The 15,790-nt window shown below is 39.1% G+C and overlaps 2 protein-coding genes across 3 annotated transcripts in view; both read left to right on the forward strand.

The window, feature by feature from the left end:
- The first annotated feature begins 1,354 nt into the window (after positions 1-1,354).
- Positions 1,355-3,381, forward strand: LOC113008344 (mid1-interacting protein 1-B-like). The gene is made up of 2 exons (XM_026145703.1): positions 1,355-1,509; positions 1,736-3,381. The coding sequence occupies exon 2, from the start codon at positions 2,082-2,084 to the stop codon at positions 2,574-2,576; it is 495 nt and encodes a 164-aa protein (XP_026001488.1). The 5' UTR covers positions 1,355-1,509; positions 1,736-2,081; the 3' UTR covers positions 2,577-3,381.
- A 3,130-nt stretch (positions 3,382-6,511) lies between these two features.
- Positions 6,512-15,790, forward strand: part of LOC113007509 (cyclic AMP receptor-like protein A) — a 51,786-nt gene continuing 42,507 nt past the window's right edge. Inside the window, exons 1-5 of one of the 2 annotated variants that reach the window (XM_026144143.1) lie at positions 6,512-6,827; positions 11,831-11,883; positions 13,370-13,424; positions 14,575-14,631; positions 14,734-14,794. In XM_026144143.1, the coding sequence (XP_025999928.1) occupies positions 6,747-6,827; positions 11,831-11,883; positions 13,370-13,424; positions 14,575-14,631; positions 14,734-14,794 (307 nt within the window). In that variant the 5' untranslated portion in view covers positions 6,512-6,746. The remainder of the gene's footprint in view (positions 6,828-11,830; positions 11,884-13,369; positions 13,425-14,574; positions 14,632-14,733; positions 14,795-15,790) is intronic. The other variant, XM_026144142.1, reaches the window with a different exon arrangement.

Here is a 15,790-nt window from a genome sequence, read left to right on the forward strand (position 1 = left end):
ATCTAGAACAAACCGTGCCCGCATACATCATCTCCAAGACACACAGCATGATTCAGGCCACCCCTTTATCCGTGCTTTAACTTCCGACACATCCTAACATCATTCATATGAGCTTATCCCTGTTTTGATTTAACACATTTTGATTTAATGCCTGTCAACATGGTGGAATTTTATTTTTGCTGACGGTGGTATGTGGAAAACATGTGTGTACAGTTTCACCTTGGCCAGAAGTGTTTACCAAAGCTCAGATTTCAGACTCCCACCGGGTGCACCTAGTGTATCAAGTACTAATGCTGGGCTATTTCTGATGCAGGGGCTGTGTGGGAGTTCCCCTGTTTACCAGCAGCTGAAGGGCAGACGAAAATCAGCTACCCACCACCACTGCTGGAAACCGGCTGGTGCAACAGTTCAGATTTTAAGCGTAATCTCACAAACCTTGACAGCGCTGCACCTGGTTTATGGACTAAATTACCCCGAGAGGAGTTCAGCAGGCCTGTTATATTTCTGTTAGTGTGAGACTGGTACTCAGTAACGAGTAAACCTGTACTCTAATCACATTTTTTGTTACTTTAATTGCATTTTTGTTGCCATAGATGCACAGTATCCATGGTATTTCTGCCTATTATGGGTATTTTGTACACAAAATACACCAAAAAAAGAAATTGCTTTATGAAAAAACAAGTTGACAGTATTATAGACTGTAAGCATACTGTATATGATTAGCATAAGAGGACACCAGGCAACTTCCCTGTGCTATTAAACCAAATAAAACCTGATCCACAAAGAGAAAAAGGAATTAAAATTCAAAGATAATTGAGTGATAGATGTTGCAGGACATTACTGCCCCCTCTTTCTTAAAGCATTAATTGTGTAATGACTGTTTGCACTTGACACACCCCAACGTTGAAACACCCAGCTTTATAAAGTATTTAACACAGGCTACACCCCCTCCACCTGCAACAGTAAACACTTATACTAACGTTTAATACAGATAAAGAACCACTGAATACTTCTATTATACTGCTGCTTATAATTTGCTGATGTCACTGCTGTAGACTTGCTGCCTGTGCTTTTTTACTCCAGATCATGAACCCAGTAACTCTACATTAGTACCAGTTCTACCGGAGTGTCTTTCACATACAGAAAACAGGCACTACGTGGTCGAGCTCTCAAGGATTCCAATAACTACACTATAAATATACATCGTTGAAAGGACTTCTTCCACGTGTTGCTTCTGTGCTCTTTGCACGACTACCGTCTCCTCATTGGTCAAACTCGGACTTGTCCCGCCTCCGGGTCATGATTGGTTTGCCTGGAAACCAAAGTGATGGGCTGATGGCTTGGATAATGAATATTCATAATACCGGTCCGCACGCTACAGCCTCACCCTACGTGCCTCAGCTGTGTGCTTCATCGGAACAGAATGTGGGATGTGGTGATGTAATCTCAGCGACTTTTTTACCGGAAGACAGCGGTACACTGTAGGTTTACAGGACGGCACGTTGCACAGTAAGTGAAGTTTGGGATGAAATTGTTACGCGTAAATACGCACCGTGAAACATCGCGTGTATTGGGCTTTAATTGACGTCTGAACTCGATTTTGAGCTTTTTCTCGAGCTTTGCATCGGTGTTTGAGGTTTACTGTGGAATGTGTTCTAGTCTACCTGTCAACATAAAGCCACGCCTTTTCTAGAGAAAGCGCCAAACCTCTGTTCTCTGCTCTGTGCCATTTCAGGTCATTTGGGTCCGATTACTCTTGGTAGAACTCGACAAACAGGTTGTGGCACCGCCTTGAAACTACCTGTGTGTATATATCCCAGCGCTTTCGACGCGTTTCAGAACGATCGAGAAGAGCAAGCAACTGAGCGATAAAGCTCAAGAACCGAGCACGACTACCAGAGCAAGTCGCATGATTGCTTGAGGGCAGCCAATCTTCGCTGGAGCATTAACAGAAAAGCAGCCTCTGCGTAAAGCCGATCAGCGCGGTATTACAGCTGGGCACACACAGAAGAGAGGAAAGCGAGACAAGACATTCGGATCATTGCTTTCACGTTTGGAGGAAAAAAACAACTACCGCCAAGATGATGATGATGCAGCTGCAAGAAACCACAACTCAGAAAAACTCCCTCTTCAACGCCATGAACAGCTTCATCGGGGCCGTAAAGAACATGGACCAGACCATCCTGTTACCCAGCCTGCTGCGGGATGTCCCGCTGGATGAGGACAGCCAGATGAGCTCTCTGAAATCAGAGGAGGACGAGGGGGACATGTACAGCTACTACCAGCTGCTTAAATCTATCCGCGGGGAGATCGAGTGGGGAGTCAGGCACGGCACCTCCGACGAGACGCGCAAAGAGAGCATGAAAGTCACTCGCTCTCACTCCTCGATGTCGATGTCCTCCCTCTCTTCAGCCTCATCCGAGGAGGAAGACGAGATTGAAGACGAGAATCTGCAGAGCCAGTTCCAGTACCATCTCACCGGGCTGCAAATGGTGCTGTCCAAGCTCACTAACCAGGCTAATTCTCTCACCAAGCGCTACAAGAAGGAGCTTGGCATCGGAGGTTGGGGCCAGTAGAGCCCACATAAACTCTGACGCACAGACTCTTTTCGTTAACTGAATGACAAAAGTGTCTTCTTTGAATAGGCCTTCATGCTGCTGCTGCTGTTACTACTGATGAAATTCATGGACAAACATTTGAATGGTAGAAAAGAAAGCAGCTATTTTTATCTACAGGCCTAAATGGTGTTGGTCTACTTTGTGGTCTTGACTGTAGATGTGTTGATCTTGGAGAAAGCATTTGCGTGCTCATCACACTTGACTATATTTTTGCACTCCAAAGTGTCACACGCAGAATGCTTTCAGTTCAAGTGATCCACAGATGAAACGTATTTAAGCCTTTTATTTAATGTGTAATTTATTACCTCACTCTGTATGTTTAAGAGCCAGATGTTATTTCAAAGTTGGAGAAGAAGTAGTCTGTTGGATCTTAGACTGTTCTTCTGAACCACCTCACTGACAGGGATACTGACAAAAGACTTAGCGTCCTATCTGCGACACTGATGATGTTAGTGTGTTCAGATGAACTGTATTGACTGTTGTTTTAGTCTAATGTGTCTCATGTAAAGTTCTTTGGAAGGAGGCAGATGCTTATTGTAGCTGCCCATGATCGCCTCATGTCCTAAATGGTCAATGAACTGGAAACGATGGATAATTCTTCTGGATGGAGAATAATGAGGTTTTCCATGAGATACATTAGTTATTGTAATTTTACCCTGTTATGTCCATCTGTCAGTTTAAGCCGATGCTTTTGTATGCACCTTATGCCCCATTTTTGTACTTGGTAATATTTGTCTTTAAAATAAACTTTTATAGAAACTTATTGCACTTGTTGTGTTTTGTTTTTTCTTTTTGTAAAATCACTGCAGTTTTACATTTTAGATAAAAAGTGGGAGATTATTATAGCGTATTATTTTGTTTTGTCTCCCTCCCCTCACTCCCAACCTTTGTGGCAGATGGTCACCCTGCCTTGAGCCTGGTTCTGCTCTCAGTTTCTTCCTGTTAAAAGGGAGTTTTTCCTTCCCACTATCGCCAGGCACTTGCTGATTGTGTGATTGTTGTGGTTTCTCTATATTATTGTAGAGTCTTTACCTTACAATCTAAAGTTCCTTGAGTTGACTTTTGTGAACAGATACTATACAAATTGAATAACTATTGAGTAAAGACGGCAAAAAATGGAGTTATTTCTTGATTTTTACTTGGGATTTGCTTTAAAGCTAAACACCTAACACAACTGATCTTTCCTCTTTTGATCACAATGAAAGCCTGTAGGCTATTCTTAAACATTCAGAGTGTTGGTAATGTTAAGAGTTGCCACAAATTATGCATTATAAACTTGAACCATCTTTTTAAAATAATATGCAACATGAACATGCATCCAGAGATGGAAAGAGCCAGGTTATACATTACAAAAGAGAGAGAACGGAAACATCCAGACTTCCTGGTTGCATTCAGCTTCAATCCTTGACTTTTAAAAACGACTGGTTATCTCACAGTGATGATGGTTGTGTAAAGTCATTGATCTGAGCTCTTATCAGCTGGTGACAGATAAAGTATGAGTTTTGTTAGAGTTATTTTATCATAACACCCAAATATTTTGTTGCTCAACTGCACTTTTGTTTTGTTTCTTTTTCTTTTTTGATCATTTGTGTTGTTGTTGGGGGAAAAAAAATAGGTTATGACGCTGTAGCATTGTCTGCATTTTCTAAAGACAATCTCTGGGGAAAGGTGGATCTCAAAACCAGCAAGGGAATTAGCTGATCTTTTTGTATTTGCAGTCAATAGAGTGCCAACATATGCAGCCTGACCCAACAATACTGCAGTTTTGTCCGTGCTATGATAACCTCTCAGGTTAAAAACCAAAAGATTCACAGAAAGGCATTCTGACCTTCAGATTTACCACAATTGCATTCAGCCATTTGGAATTTAAAAACATGTTATAGAGTAGAAGTAGAAGGAATGCTACCTGCCAGTTAAGTTTCGAGTGACAACACCTTAACCCAACTGGGCTCTGTGTGATAAAAGGCTGATAATTATTACATGTATTTGAATGCGTCGAAAAAGACTTGTTACTTCCTTTTCTTAAAATCTCATTGTTTCCTCTGGATATTTCCAACTGACTAAGTGTATGACACAGAAAGAAAATATGTAAAATATTTGAAATTACATTGTTCAATCAGCATTTTCCTGCAGTCTGGGAATACCTGTGGCAGTTAGGTGTGCTCTGTAACTACTTTCATCAAACTAACATTTTACAGTATGTAAGCATTTTGGAATGCATGAAAAGGAGTGCCAAGTCTGTTGTGAATATACACATGTGTTACACATGTGTTACACACTAATGTAACACCCAGAAAACACCCAGAAAACAGATTTCCTTCACTGAGGTAGTGACAACCTCAAAGACCAGCAGGTACAGCTGGAGTTCCAGTGTAACAATAGGGCAACAAAGATGCACACACCCACTTTCCACTTTGATTCTCTGTTTCATTCACACTTGTGTAGAACTGCAGAAAACAAAAAGCCACAATCATCAGCAAATAAGGCAATTTGAAAGGAAAGGTGACATTTGAGGAATGAAGCGCACTTAATACATTCATCTCTGTGATGCAGCCAAGCTCTCTACAGCTAACTGAAATAAAGATTTTTTTTTAACTTTTATTTAACTTGTATATTTAATTATACCCAATGCAATGCATGAACAAAATCTACAATAACTAATAGAAAGCTACTAATGGCTACTACACTGGGTATCTCTGCCTGTTTGATATGGCAGATGCTCTTCCTGATGCAGTCCCAAAAGGAAAAATTGCTCCTACGAATGAACTGGGAATCATTAGGTTGTTAAGTGAATGTGTAAACCACTCCAATATTGAGACACAAAACATGGAATGAAGTGAAAACATTGCTTAATTTTCTCTTGCCTATCTTGTTTCAGAGAAACATAAAATTTACACATCCTTTAAAATGCATATAAACAGAGCCTAGTCCACAAAAATAAAAAAATCTCCAAACATACACACCTTGAAAATACATCTCAGAGGTTTTGCACAAAATCTAAACCCTGCCCATGCGAAGGACAAAGGTAACATGCTTTGCTACATTTATCAGTAGTCTAAATGAGCTGGCAGTTTGTAAAAACATCCGCTGAGATAGTACAATCTTATCTTAATCTCAACCTTAAAATGGCTACCAGAAATGACCAGAAAGGCTTTTGTTGTCAGTCACCAGACAGTAATGCTGCAACATGCTTTAATGGAATCACAAGGTTATGTTTTGTGGGTTGTGCTTGTTTATGTTTGTTTAATTATTTGTGCCCATAATCACGTTAGACATGGGGGACTTTGCGACCTCTTAGTTGCATACTAAAGGTTAACTGGTATGAGATATCTTGCTTAAATAAACATAAGAATGCAAAACTTTGTTCATGTGAACATTCACTAGCTTACTCAGCGTAAAGGTTCTTTTAATTTTGGGGAGATGTTATGCTATAATAAAAACAATCTTGTTATTTCATCATATTTTTATGGCCATATAAACCTTACACATTTCACCATAACACATCAGGACAGGTAATGTTTCTGCTTTATTGTCCCTTTGTTAAACTGGAGAACAGAGGTATGGTATTGTATATTTATTTTGAACATATTGAAATAGTGCAACAACAACAGAGAAAAGAGAGACACAAAAACTGAGCAAAACAAAACGAAAACAAAACAATAATACTTATAAATAGCTTGCATGTTCAAAAGGGAGTAGGAGGAAGCATAAGCTCATTTAATCCCACCCCTTTCCAGTATTTGATAACTAATCGTCAACACTTTTTCTTTCTGTTTATGCCCCATCCATCATAAATTCTTCCTTTGTTGAATGTATTTGCATTTATAACCCCACTAACACACCAAAAGATATACAAATTTACAGATATATACATATATAAACATACATAATAGTGGGTCAGAACACCTGATCAAAATCTTACCTCATCACTGTACTTTTCAAAAACCATATTTTTGTATGGCTTTCAGAAACATGGGCTGCAAAACGTCTGCACTCGATTTTTTCGCAAACAGTGTCTATCAGTTTTGTCCCCTTGCGCACACGGTAGAAACAGGAAGTTAATGGAAAGCTACAGCAAAATAAAAACAAATCGAAGCGAAATTGGCTGAAAATCGCTGCGAATCAAATATGGCCAGTCCAGATCCAAAGTCAATAAGTAACGATTCACGCTGCATATTTTTTAACACTCATTCAGGAGACTATCAATGCGTAAGTAGTTGACGTCAGTTAAACTTCAGCTTTTGGCTAATTAGCTAGTTAGCCGCGAAACGTTTTACCGTTTTTCTCTTCTGGGGGACTCTGCTGATTAAAAGAGAGTAAAAGAAATGTCCCATCCTGTTTTTAGTTAATGATTAGTTGATAAACAAAGACCTAACCCCTGCTTGGTTCCTGCTGCTAAGCTTTGGCACTTCACCCGATTTCATAGGCGTCTCCCATGCTAGCTGCGGCTAATCAACGTTAACGTCATTTCAGAAACCTACTGTGAGGTCCACTGGCTCATTAAACGATAACTGCACTCACCCACACTTAACCAGCCTTACACTGAAACACTACTGTCAATACGTATTGTTAACATATCTTAGTTTATATCTAAGCTGTAGGCTTGGAAAGAGTACGTTCATATGTTTGTCTATATAAAAATGATACGTGAGCCAATTTAGTAATTTTAGATGTTAATTAGAATTTAAATTCATTCAACTCAATTAAATGTTCTTTTTTAAATGAGTGCCACCACTCATAGATTTCTGAGGAAGCGCTGGATCGTTCGTGGAGAACCATTTAGGCCTAAATGATGTGTGCTATCATTGGGCTGCTTGTTTACTAAAACAAAGTTTGTTTACTTTACCAAAACTAGAAAAAGTCGATTTTGAAAAATATTCATTAAATAATCCTGACCACCAAGTTAATGTAAGTAAAAGATAGTCATCATTATGCTGAATACTCATTCAAATTCAATGCAAATTCAGACAAGGCTTAATTTATATTAATGTAAGCAACTTTTCAAATTGTCGCACCTTTTATTCTTTCTTTCAGATTTTCACAATGTATACACAAGTCTTTGTTCAAATACATTTTATAATTCAAACTATAAAGAGGCAATAGATTAAACGCTTTTGAGATTTGAGATAAACTATTGTTATTAATTAAAATAATATAACAAGGTTTAAATATACTGAATTTTTAACATTTATTTGCAGTGAGTTTTTTAAATTTTTTTTATTTATGGTAGTGCTAGACCTAGAATTAGCACTTTCTGAGGAAAGAATGCCAGCTAAATGGAGTTACCTAAACAAAGGAAGGAAACTGAAAATAATTTGTCTTGTTTTGGTTATTTTTGTAACGGAGTTGCATTGATTAGAGCGACAGTCTCGATCTGATCAGGACAGAAACACAAAAGACTGACTGACCTTTGTTTTACCCGTGGTGTTCGCACATGATCCGATCATATCACATTCTGTTTGTTGTGTCATATCACTGTTTATTCTCTTCCTTTTAAACGCTAAATAGGTTTTGGTGGCGGGGTTGCACATGGGGTCATGCATAATTACTGTTCTTTAAAATAGGTTGGTGTCAAATAAAATTGTTTAACAATTATAAGAGACATGTATGAAGAAATGAAAGCCACATAAAAATTGTATTTATAACTAATTTTACCTCTTGACATGCAGTTTGGGCATCAAGAAATTGGGACAAGACAACAGGTCATTTTTGGGGTTCTCAAGAGCTATTTTGTATTTTAAATAATATTTTGGAACCACTTTATAAAGCTAACTTTACATTTTGTTGGAGAGCAAGAGTAGTTTACACAGAAAATGCGTGTTTTAGTATTTTGTGCATGGAATATTTTCAAGTTCCTGGGTGGGACCAGAAGTGTCCTTGTAGAATGGCTCAGTAGCTTTTACTCCACAATATTAATTTATTAGCAGCAGCTGTTTATCCTCCTATAAATGAAACTACTCAGTCTGTTTGAAGCAGTTAATGTTTGTACAACATGAAGGTAGTGCTAACATGTTAATACATCAGTAGTAATTATGCAGTGATAGAATAATGTAACAGAGTTTTATGCAGATATTGGCAGCATATCTGCGGTCAGTGATCCAGTTTTATATTCTGAATATCTGATTGTTGTTCATTGCCCTCTCAAAACCCACCACCTCTTTGAATATTATGGTGTTTGTATAGTGTCAAAATGTGTCAGAGAGTTGTGGGGTTTTTTTTGTTTTTTTACTATGGCAACAGCAGTTACTTCAGGAAGAACAGTCTCTTCCTCAGCAGGGGGTTGGCAAAGGGCATCATCTGTCTGAACTGCTGAATCTCCTCTGCCTGCCACCAGTCCTTTGAAGCTAATTAAGAATACTGCTGGTGTTTAACCTCCTCAAATTTCCCCATATCACTTCACATCTTTGTTCCTGTTGCTGGCCCTCTGTTCTTTGCGTAATCTGGATTGAAAGTCTGATGGTAGGCTACCGGTACATAGAAACTGCTCCTCTTATCTCTAATCCAAGGCCAAACCCTGCACTCTGGCGGCTCAAACTCTGTGTCATTCCTCTGCTGCTTTGGGGCTGTAGTGGTGTTGAACTGCCTTATGACATAGACAGAAAGCGCAACTGTTAAAACAGCATCTATCAGCCCTGTGCTAATATTTACAACAAAAAAAAGAGACAGAGAGACATGGCAAACAATCACCTTAAACCCAAAGCGGCTTGAGGGTTCAATCAGCACCTCTCTGCAAATTCAAGTGCCAAACCTGGATACTATAAGGCACTAGACATACAGGTGGTATGGAGTGTGCACTCTTTAAAAGGTCATTGATAAATAAATTTATCAGGCGTAGCTTTCTGCCTAAACCAAAGTTGACATGAGCTTGGGAGATTAGATTGGAAAGACAAAATCAGTACTTTTTCTGGTACACTAAATTTGCTTGTGTGAGAAGGTGTGGGTCTCGTGTGCCAGCAGTATCAGGCTGCAGGTTATCATCAGTTCTTGCAGCAGCTCAGCTGCGCTTGATAAAGTGTGCTGCAGTAGGGCTGTCTTGTGCGGCGCCCAGATCAGTAATGATGCAAAGGTAACTGCAATTTCCGGGGAAATAGCTGACTAACCCACATACAGATGTTCCTCAGTGAAGAAGGTAGCTATCTGAGTTTTTGGACAGTTTTTATTCATCGATTTCTTACTTTATCCTCTCATTATTAAAGATTGTGGGAAAGATGTTAATGCACATGTTTTTGTTGGCTTAGCAACACCTTGACAATGAGCCTTTCAGTTTGTGGAAATGTTTTGTTTTCAGACACATTGGAGGGTTTTCAAGCATGAGCGGCCCATTTGAGGTCATGTGAAATCAGATTTAATTTTAATTCTTTAATTAGGCTATTGCAATTTGATTTTGATTTTTGTTTTTTGTGAGCCATTCATAGGTGGACTTGCTTGTGTGTTTTATGCTTCATTGTCCTGCTGCATAACTTAAGTGCACTTGACCTTCAGGGCCAGACATTCTCCTTCAGGATTTTATGGTAGAGAGCAGAAGTTGTGATTACATCAACATCTGAAGCAGCAAAGCAGCCCCTGACCATCACACGGCCACCACCTGGCATGATTGTTACTTGTGTTGTATTTTGAGATCTTTTAGCCTATTTCACTTAGTTAGATAGATTATATTTAACTGATTTGTCAATTGAGCAGGTCTAGCAGTAATCAAGTCTGGTTGCGGCTTTTTGAAAATAAACAGCCTTTTTCCTCAATAATTCAAGTCATCATTTAATACCAGATCAAGATAAGTGGAAGGAGACATATGGCAACAAATATACACCGACCCTCTGAATGGATTCTGCTACATCGGATGCTTTGCAAAGAATTTGGTGGATTTAACACAGTGTGTGGTTGATTACCTTTAGAGCTGAAATCTTTAAGTATTTAACTGATGGGTTCATCAATTAAAAAATATAATTAGCAATACAGTATAGTTTATACACAATCAAATAAGAAAATTAATAAATACTTTCTTGTTCCAGCTGCTTAATTGTGAGGATTTGTTGGGGGGTTTTTCTGACTCAGCCCCCGTGTCTAACCCTTCATTACATAGTCAAAGTAAACAGCCATATATGTTAAAATAAGGCTGTTTTCACTGAAGGTTCGTTACTTTGTCAGTTTTTAGTAGGAATGAGACTCAGAGGTAAAACTCACAACTATGATATGAGGAGAAAAATAAAAAATAAAAAAATGGAATTATGAGCTTTTGTACCCTGAGTGTTGTTAACATTCCTGCAGTACTACATTGGAAGTCCTTCACATGAAACGAAGACAACAGGAAGGCCACACAGACAAAAAAGAATGTTTGAAAAATATGCCTTTAAATAAATGAAATCTTTCCTATCTTAAAACCTTTGAAAGTCTTAACTTCTAAGTTATGCATTAAAGGAAGACTTAATTTTTTGCAGTAAATTTCCATCTTTTTTTGAAAGGGCTGGATATGACGCAGCATTTGTTTTTTGCGGAAGTGATTATCAGACTGATCGAAGGAGCTCCTTGTTATTGTTGATGTGTCCCTTCCGAGAACACACGTGTTGGATGTGTGCAAAGGGCCAGTGCAGCGATGTTGCATGTTGGATTGTGCGGACATGCCGTTGTCTGTTTTGTATGCAAGGCTTCTGCTGCTGGCTCGTTCATCTACCCAGACTGACAGGACTGACTCACATATAATTCATTCTCATCATTCTTTCGCTTTCTGAGATCAGTTTCAGGTTGCACACAGCTTTTAGCAGAAAATGTAGAGTGTCAGGTTCTAGCTGTGTCTGTGTTTCATTTCCCAAAGCTTCCTCAGAAACCCTTTCTTTATAGTGCATTAAAATAGGTTCATGGACACTGTAGATGTGTCAGGTGCCTCCAGTTTTGATGCCCAGGTTGCCATAAGTGTATGCAAATCCTGTTCTTTTTTTTTAAGCTTGCATGTTTGCATTTATGTACACAAACACAGAGAACACATGCTAGAACAAATGGCAGACGTGTAGCCTGAGCTTATCAGGCACAGCGTTTGTACATCTGATGCTGTACGTGCTTCTAGTGCTTTCCAGTGCTTCCAGTAGATCATACAGAGTACACTACAAGGAGTACGCATAAGTCAGCTGAAGATGTTTATATGATTTATGATTTATATATTTTTATGATTAGTGCACGTGACCTGGACACTAATAAGATTCATTTTTTTTGTTTTGCAGGGGGTGATTTTAACAGTAAAGCGAGCCACAGGAACCTTCTCGTTAGTAGGATGGTGAATATATTTTGACTTATATCTTCCTCAAATTATTCTTTGTGTTCAGGGGTTGATTTTTTCTACATTGCTAAGTATTTAAGATATACAGACTGAGTGATGTGAGAATTTTGAAGACCGTTACCAATATTGGTGTTTGGCAATATAAAAAAGAAATTTGATTTTATTTTTCTCTTTCAGACACAAAAAAAATATTTCTTATGTGTCGTTTATTTACTTGTTTACACCCTGCCTGATTTGCATGGATCAACTGGTAGCTTTGTTTTTGGTGTTCCAAAGGTGTGACAAGGAAGTTGCAGACTGCCCTCTGATGGATAAATTATGCAATGTCAATACTCAAAACATGGTTGAAGGGTGTTTCTCAAATTAAGGATGACAAAAGGATGATGTATGCATCGCATTTGCACTGCTCACACTGATCTAAAATTTGTGCTTTTAACCAGAGCCACAGAGTTGAAGGAGGACTTGATGACTTGATGAAAATTGAAAACAAAAAAGAAAAAGAAAACAAAACAGGCAACACATGGGGCAGATTCCATAACACGAGGGATGACTGCAGTATTTTGAGCTACTTTGACAATGAAAATGAAATTGCAGTGCTTGTGTTCTCAGACTTAGCAAACTTGTAGATCAAACCCAAAAATCACCCTTCTGCATCCTGTTTGCTTGACATTTCTTTAAGAGTATTACTTACTCATCCATGAATAGATAAATTAAGGTAATCAAGTGGCCATCAGTGCATTATGTAGTACAGTCAGTGATATTTTCCAACACAGTATGTAGGTGTTAGTGGTATTTGATGTTGGTGATAATTTGCTTAATAGGTCACTGGCCTTTCCACAGTATTACATATTTGGCTAAGCTGCTAATTAGAATTAGTCATATAACATTTATAGAATATAATTAAGAGTGCTTGAAGATGTGGGTTGTGTTGGGGTGGATGACATTATAACAGCAAAAAATTCAGTCACCTTTTATAGGAATAATACCAATAATGAACACTGTCCATGTAAAGCTTCCAGTGAGCCTTGAGGTTGCTTATGTAGGTAGAAAAAAATAGTTGAAAATAGTAATGAAACTAAATAATTTATATCAAAATTTTCTGAACCCCCAGGCTGGTAGCATTAAGAGTTTAAGTGGACAATTATTTTAGTTAGCAGTTCATATATTGGACTCTAGCATTGATACTGCTTTGACTTTACAACATTTAACCCAGGTGGTCCTTTGTTGACACGGATTAGGCCCGCCACACGACTCTAAGCAAGCCGTAGCGGTTTAGTTTTTATTAATTTCAGCCTAAACAAGCTTTCATGCTTAGTGATCTTACTACAAGCTAAACAGTATTAGCAGTTAAGAGTACAAGAGAGCCCGCAGGGTTACGTGCTGGAGTTGTGATGATGTATAGAGCAGTAATTGGTCTGTAATGCTCAAACCGGTGCCCTTGTAATTAGCCAATCTCACTGATGTTTTTCTTCTCTCTCCTCAGCGTTTTCATGCTGTTTGTAATCTGGCTGCTTCGCAGGTATCACTCTTTGGCGCAGGTAAATTTGTACCTACGGTGTTCAGTATGTGTTTGACACTTCTTTTCCTGTTTGCTTCATTGCCAGCAGAAAGATGTTTAATTAGCCATGGCAAATCTTGGCATAATTGAATCCAATTAAAATGCACCAGATTAATGAAATGTGGAGTTAATTGACTTAATGGTCATTCTGCGATAGTGGTTGCCGTCTTGGGTTTTTTTTTTCTTTATTTGTTTTTTCTCTCTCCAAATGAAGAAGTTTAAATATATATAAAAAATGTTGGCTAGCTTTTTCTCCACTTTTTCATTCGTCGAGTCAAAGGGAGTTTTTCTGCAGTATGCTGCTCTTTCTGTTTTGTGTTTTTGAGACCATGTGGAATTTTTTGTGTTTTTTAAAGCCGGTCCAGCAGGAATGTCAGGTTTAGAAGCAGTGCATATTATCCTCTTAATCTGAAGTAAATGACAGCTTAGTGTTGGGCTCTGATGGATCCTATTACCTCTGGAGCAGGTTGCAGGGAGTGACCTTACATCCCTAATGCTCTTCCTCCTCCTCTTCCTCATCCTCCTCCTCTGCTCCTCTTATGCCACATAAACCTTCTCCTTTAGTCCATCCACTTTCAAAGGTTATCTGTCAGTCAATAGTCTTTAGTGCTCTCAAGGCCCTCCTGCGCTCTTTTCCTGTCTCCACCTCTCTCTGTTCACCCCCATCCTCCCCACCCCTCCTGCTCTGTAGCCTTGGCCGGGTCACTGTGGGACGCAAATTGATAAAATACCCTGTGTGTGTGTGTGTGTGTGTGTGTGTGTGTGTGTGTGTCTTTTTGTGTGCAGCCACTTCCACACTGTGTTACCACCTTTACAGGCAGAATTTAACTAACATCTGGCGAGCACAACCTTCCCTCCGGAAATTCTGCGGCGTACAGATTATTGATTCATTTCATATAAAATACAATGATTTTGCTCTAAAGCGAGTGGAAATACGAAGACTCTCTCGTATCTGATATTTTCACTGAGTTGTCACCAGGGATCCCAGTCTGTCAGTTACATCAGTGATCATTCGAACAATAATTTGCCCCTTCTCTCTAAGTGAATATAAATACGCAGTCTTTTTTTTCCACCTTGGATGTTATCTTAGAGAATAATCCTTTGTCTTTTTTTTAATTTCCACTGTACAGAAGATGATTCTTAGCCTGACTGTAGCCGCCGCCTTTGACAGCGTAGCATATGTCATGGTGAGTTACTCTTGTGTCTTCCACTAAACACACACGCAGTCTTTTTTTGTTTTCAGCGGTTGTAAAAATGTAAAACCGTGCTGCTTTTCTTTCTCTGCCCAGGGTGAGTCCCAACCAGATGGATCACTTTGTGATTTCCAAGCCTGGTGGCTAACGTATTTTGGTAAGAACAGTTTAATTGAGTGTTTATTGGTGCAGTTTGCATGACAAGCATGTGTAACAATAGACATCAAGCAAAGACATCAGATAAATATAAGGGAAGTTGTTTGTGCATTCAAGTGAGCTTTCCACTGTTGATCAAATAACTGCTACAACCCTGCTTTTCGGTATTAAAATAGATCCTTAAATCAGAAATATTCATTACTTAGAGATGCTTACTCATATGTTGGTAATCAGTGTGTTTTTTCTCAGTCATAATATGAATGGATATGTGCTTTTGTTGCATTTGGCATTGTGATTGTGGCTATTCTGTTTTATGCTATGGATTTAAAATTAATTCAGGGACTGTGTCATAGATAGCCAGATAAAATTCCGTTAATTTCCACCCAGCGCGTCCTACCCTGAGTTCTCCAAAAAAGGCAATGATCATTGTTGCTAACAAAGTGGTTAGGCCGGCTCAGCTTTTACAAGTATTCACACACAAATATGTGCCAAGTATGGGTGTGTAATATTTGCGACTGTGTTTTGTAGTCATTGGCCTGTTGCTACCTTTTTAGTGTACCTCCTTCAAACCAGAGGGCGGTGCATTAAAAAGTGTATGAGGAGACGATTCTCCGCCAATGACAATACAGGACTTCTGATTTCATTTGTGACAACCGGGCACACCTCAAGGTTCTTAGTGTTCATTTGCTTCAGGATTCTCGGGTGTATTTGCTTTGCTTGCATTTGTTGCAATTAGCGTTGATTAGTTTAAAGATTCTTAGTTAGGACTGGCTGTTAATACGACGCTACACCAGGCTCGTTTTATTGGTCTCGCTGGCAGACACTCACCTACACGAACACACACGCGCGCGCAAACACACACTCAGATTGATGCAGGGTAATGGGCGGTGAGTTAGTGCTGCAGGGTTGGTGTGTGTCACCTTGGTTTATCATGAGGATCCTCGCGCTGAGGACAAACGGGCGCACATAAACACCAGCTGAACCGGCACTTTGTTCT

Source organism: Astatotilapia calliptera, chromosome 16, assembly GCF_900246225.1.
Source record: "Astatotilapia calliptera chromosome 16, fAstCal1.2, whole genome shotgun sequence".
NCBI classification, from domain to species: domain Eukaryota; kingdom Metazoa; phylum Chordata; class Actinopteri; order Cichliformes; family Cichlidae; genus Astatotilapia; species Astatotilapia calliptera.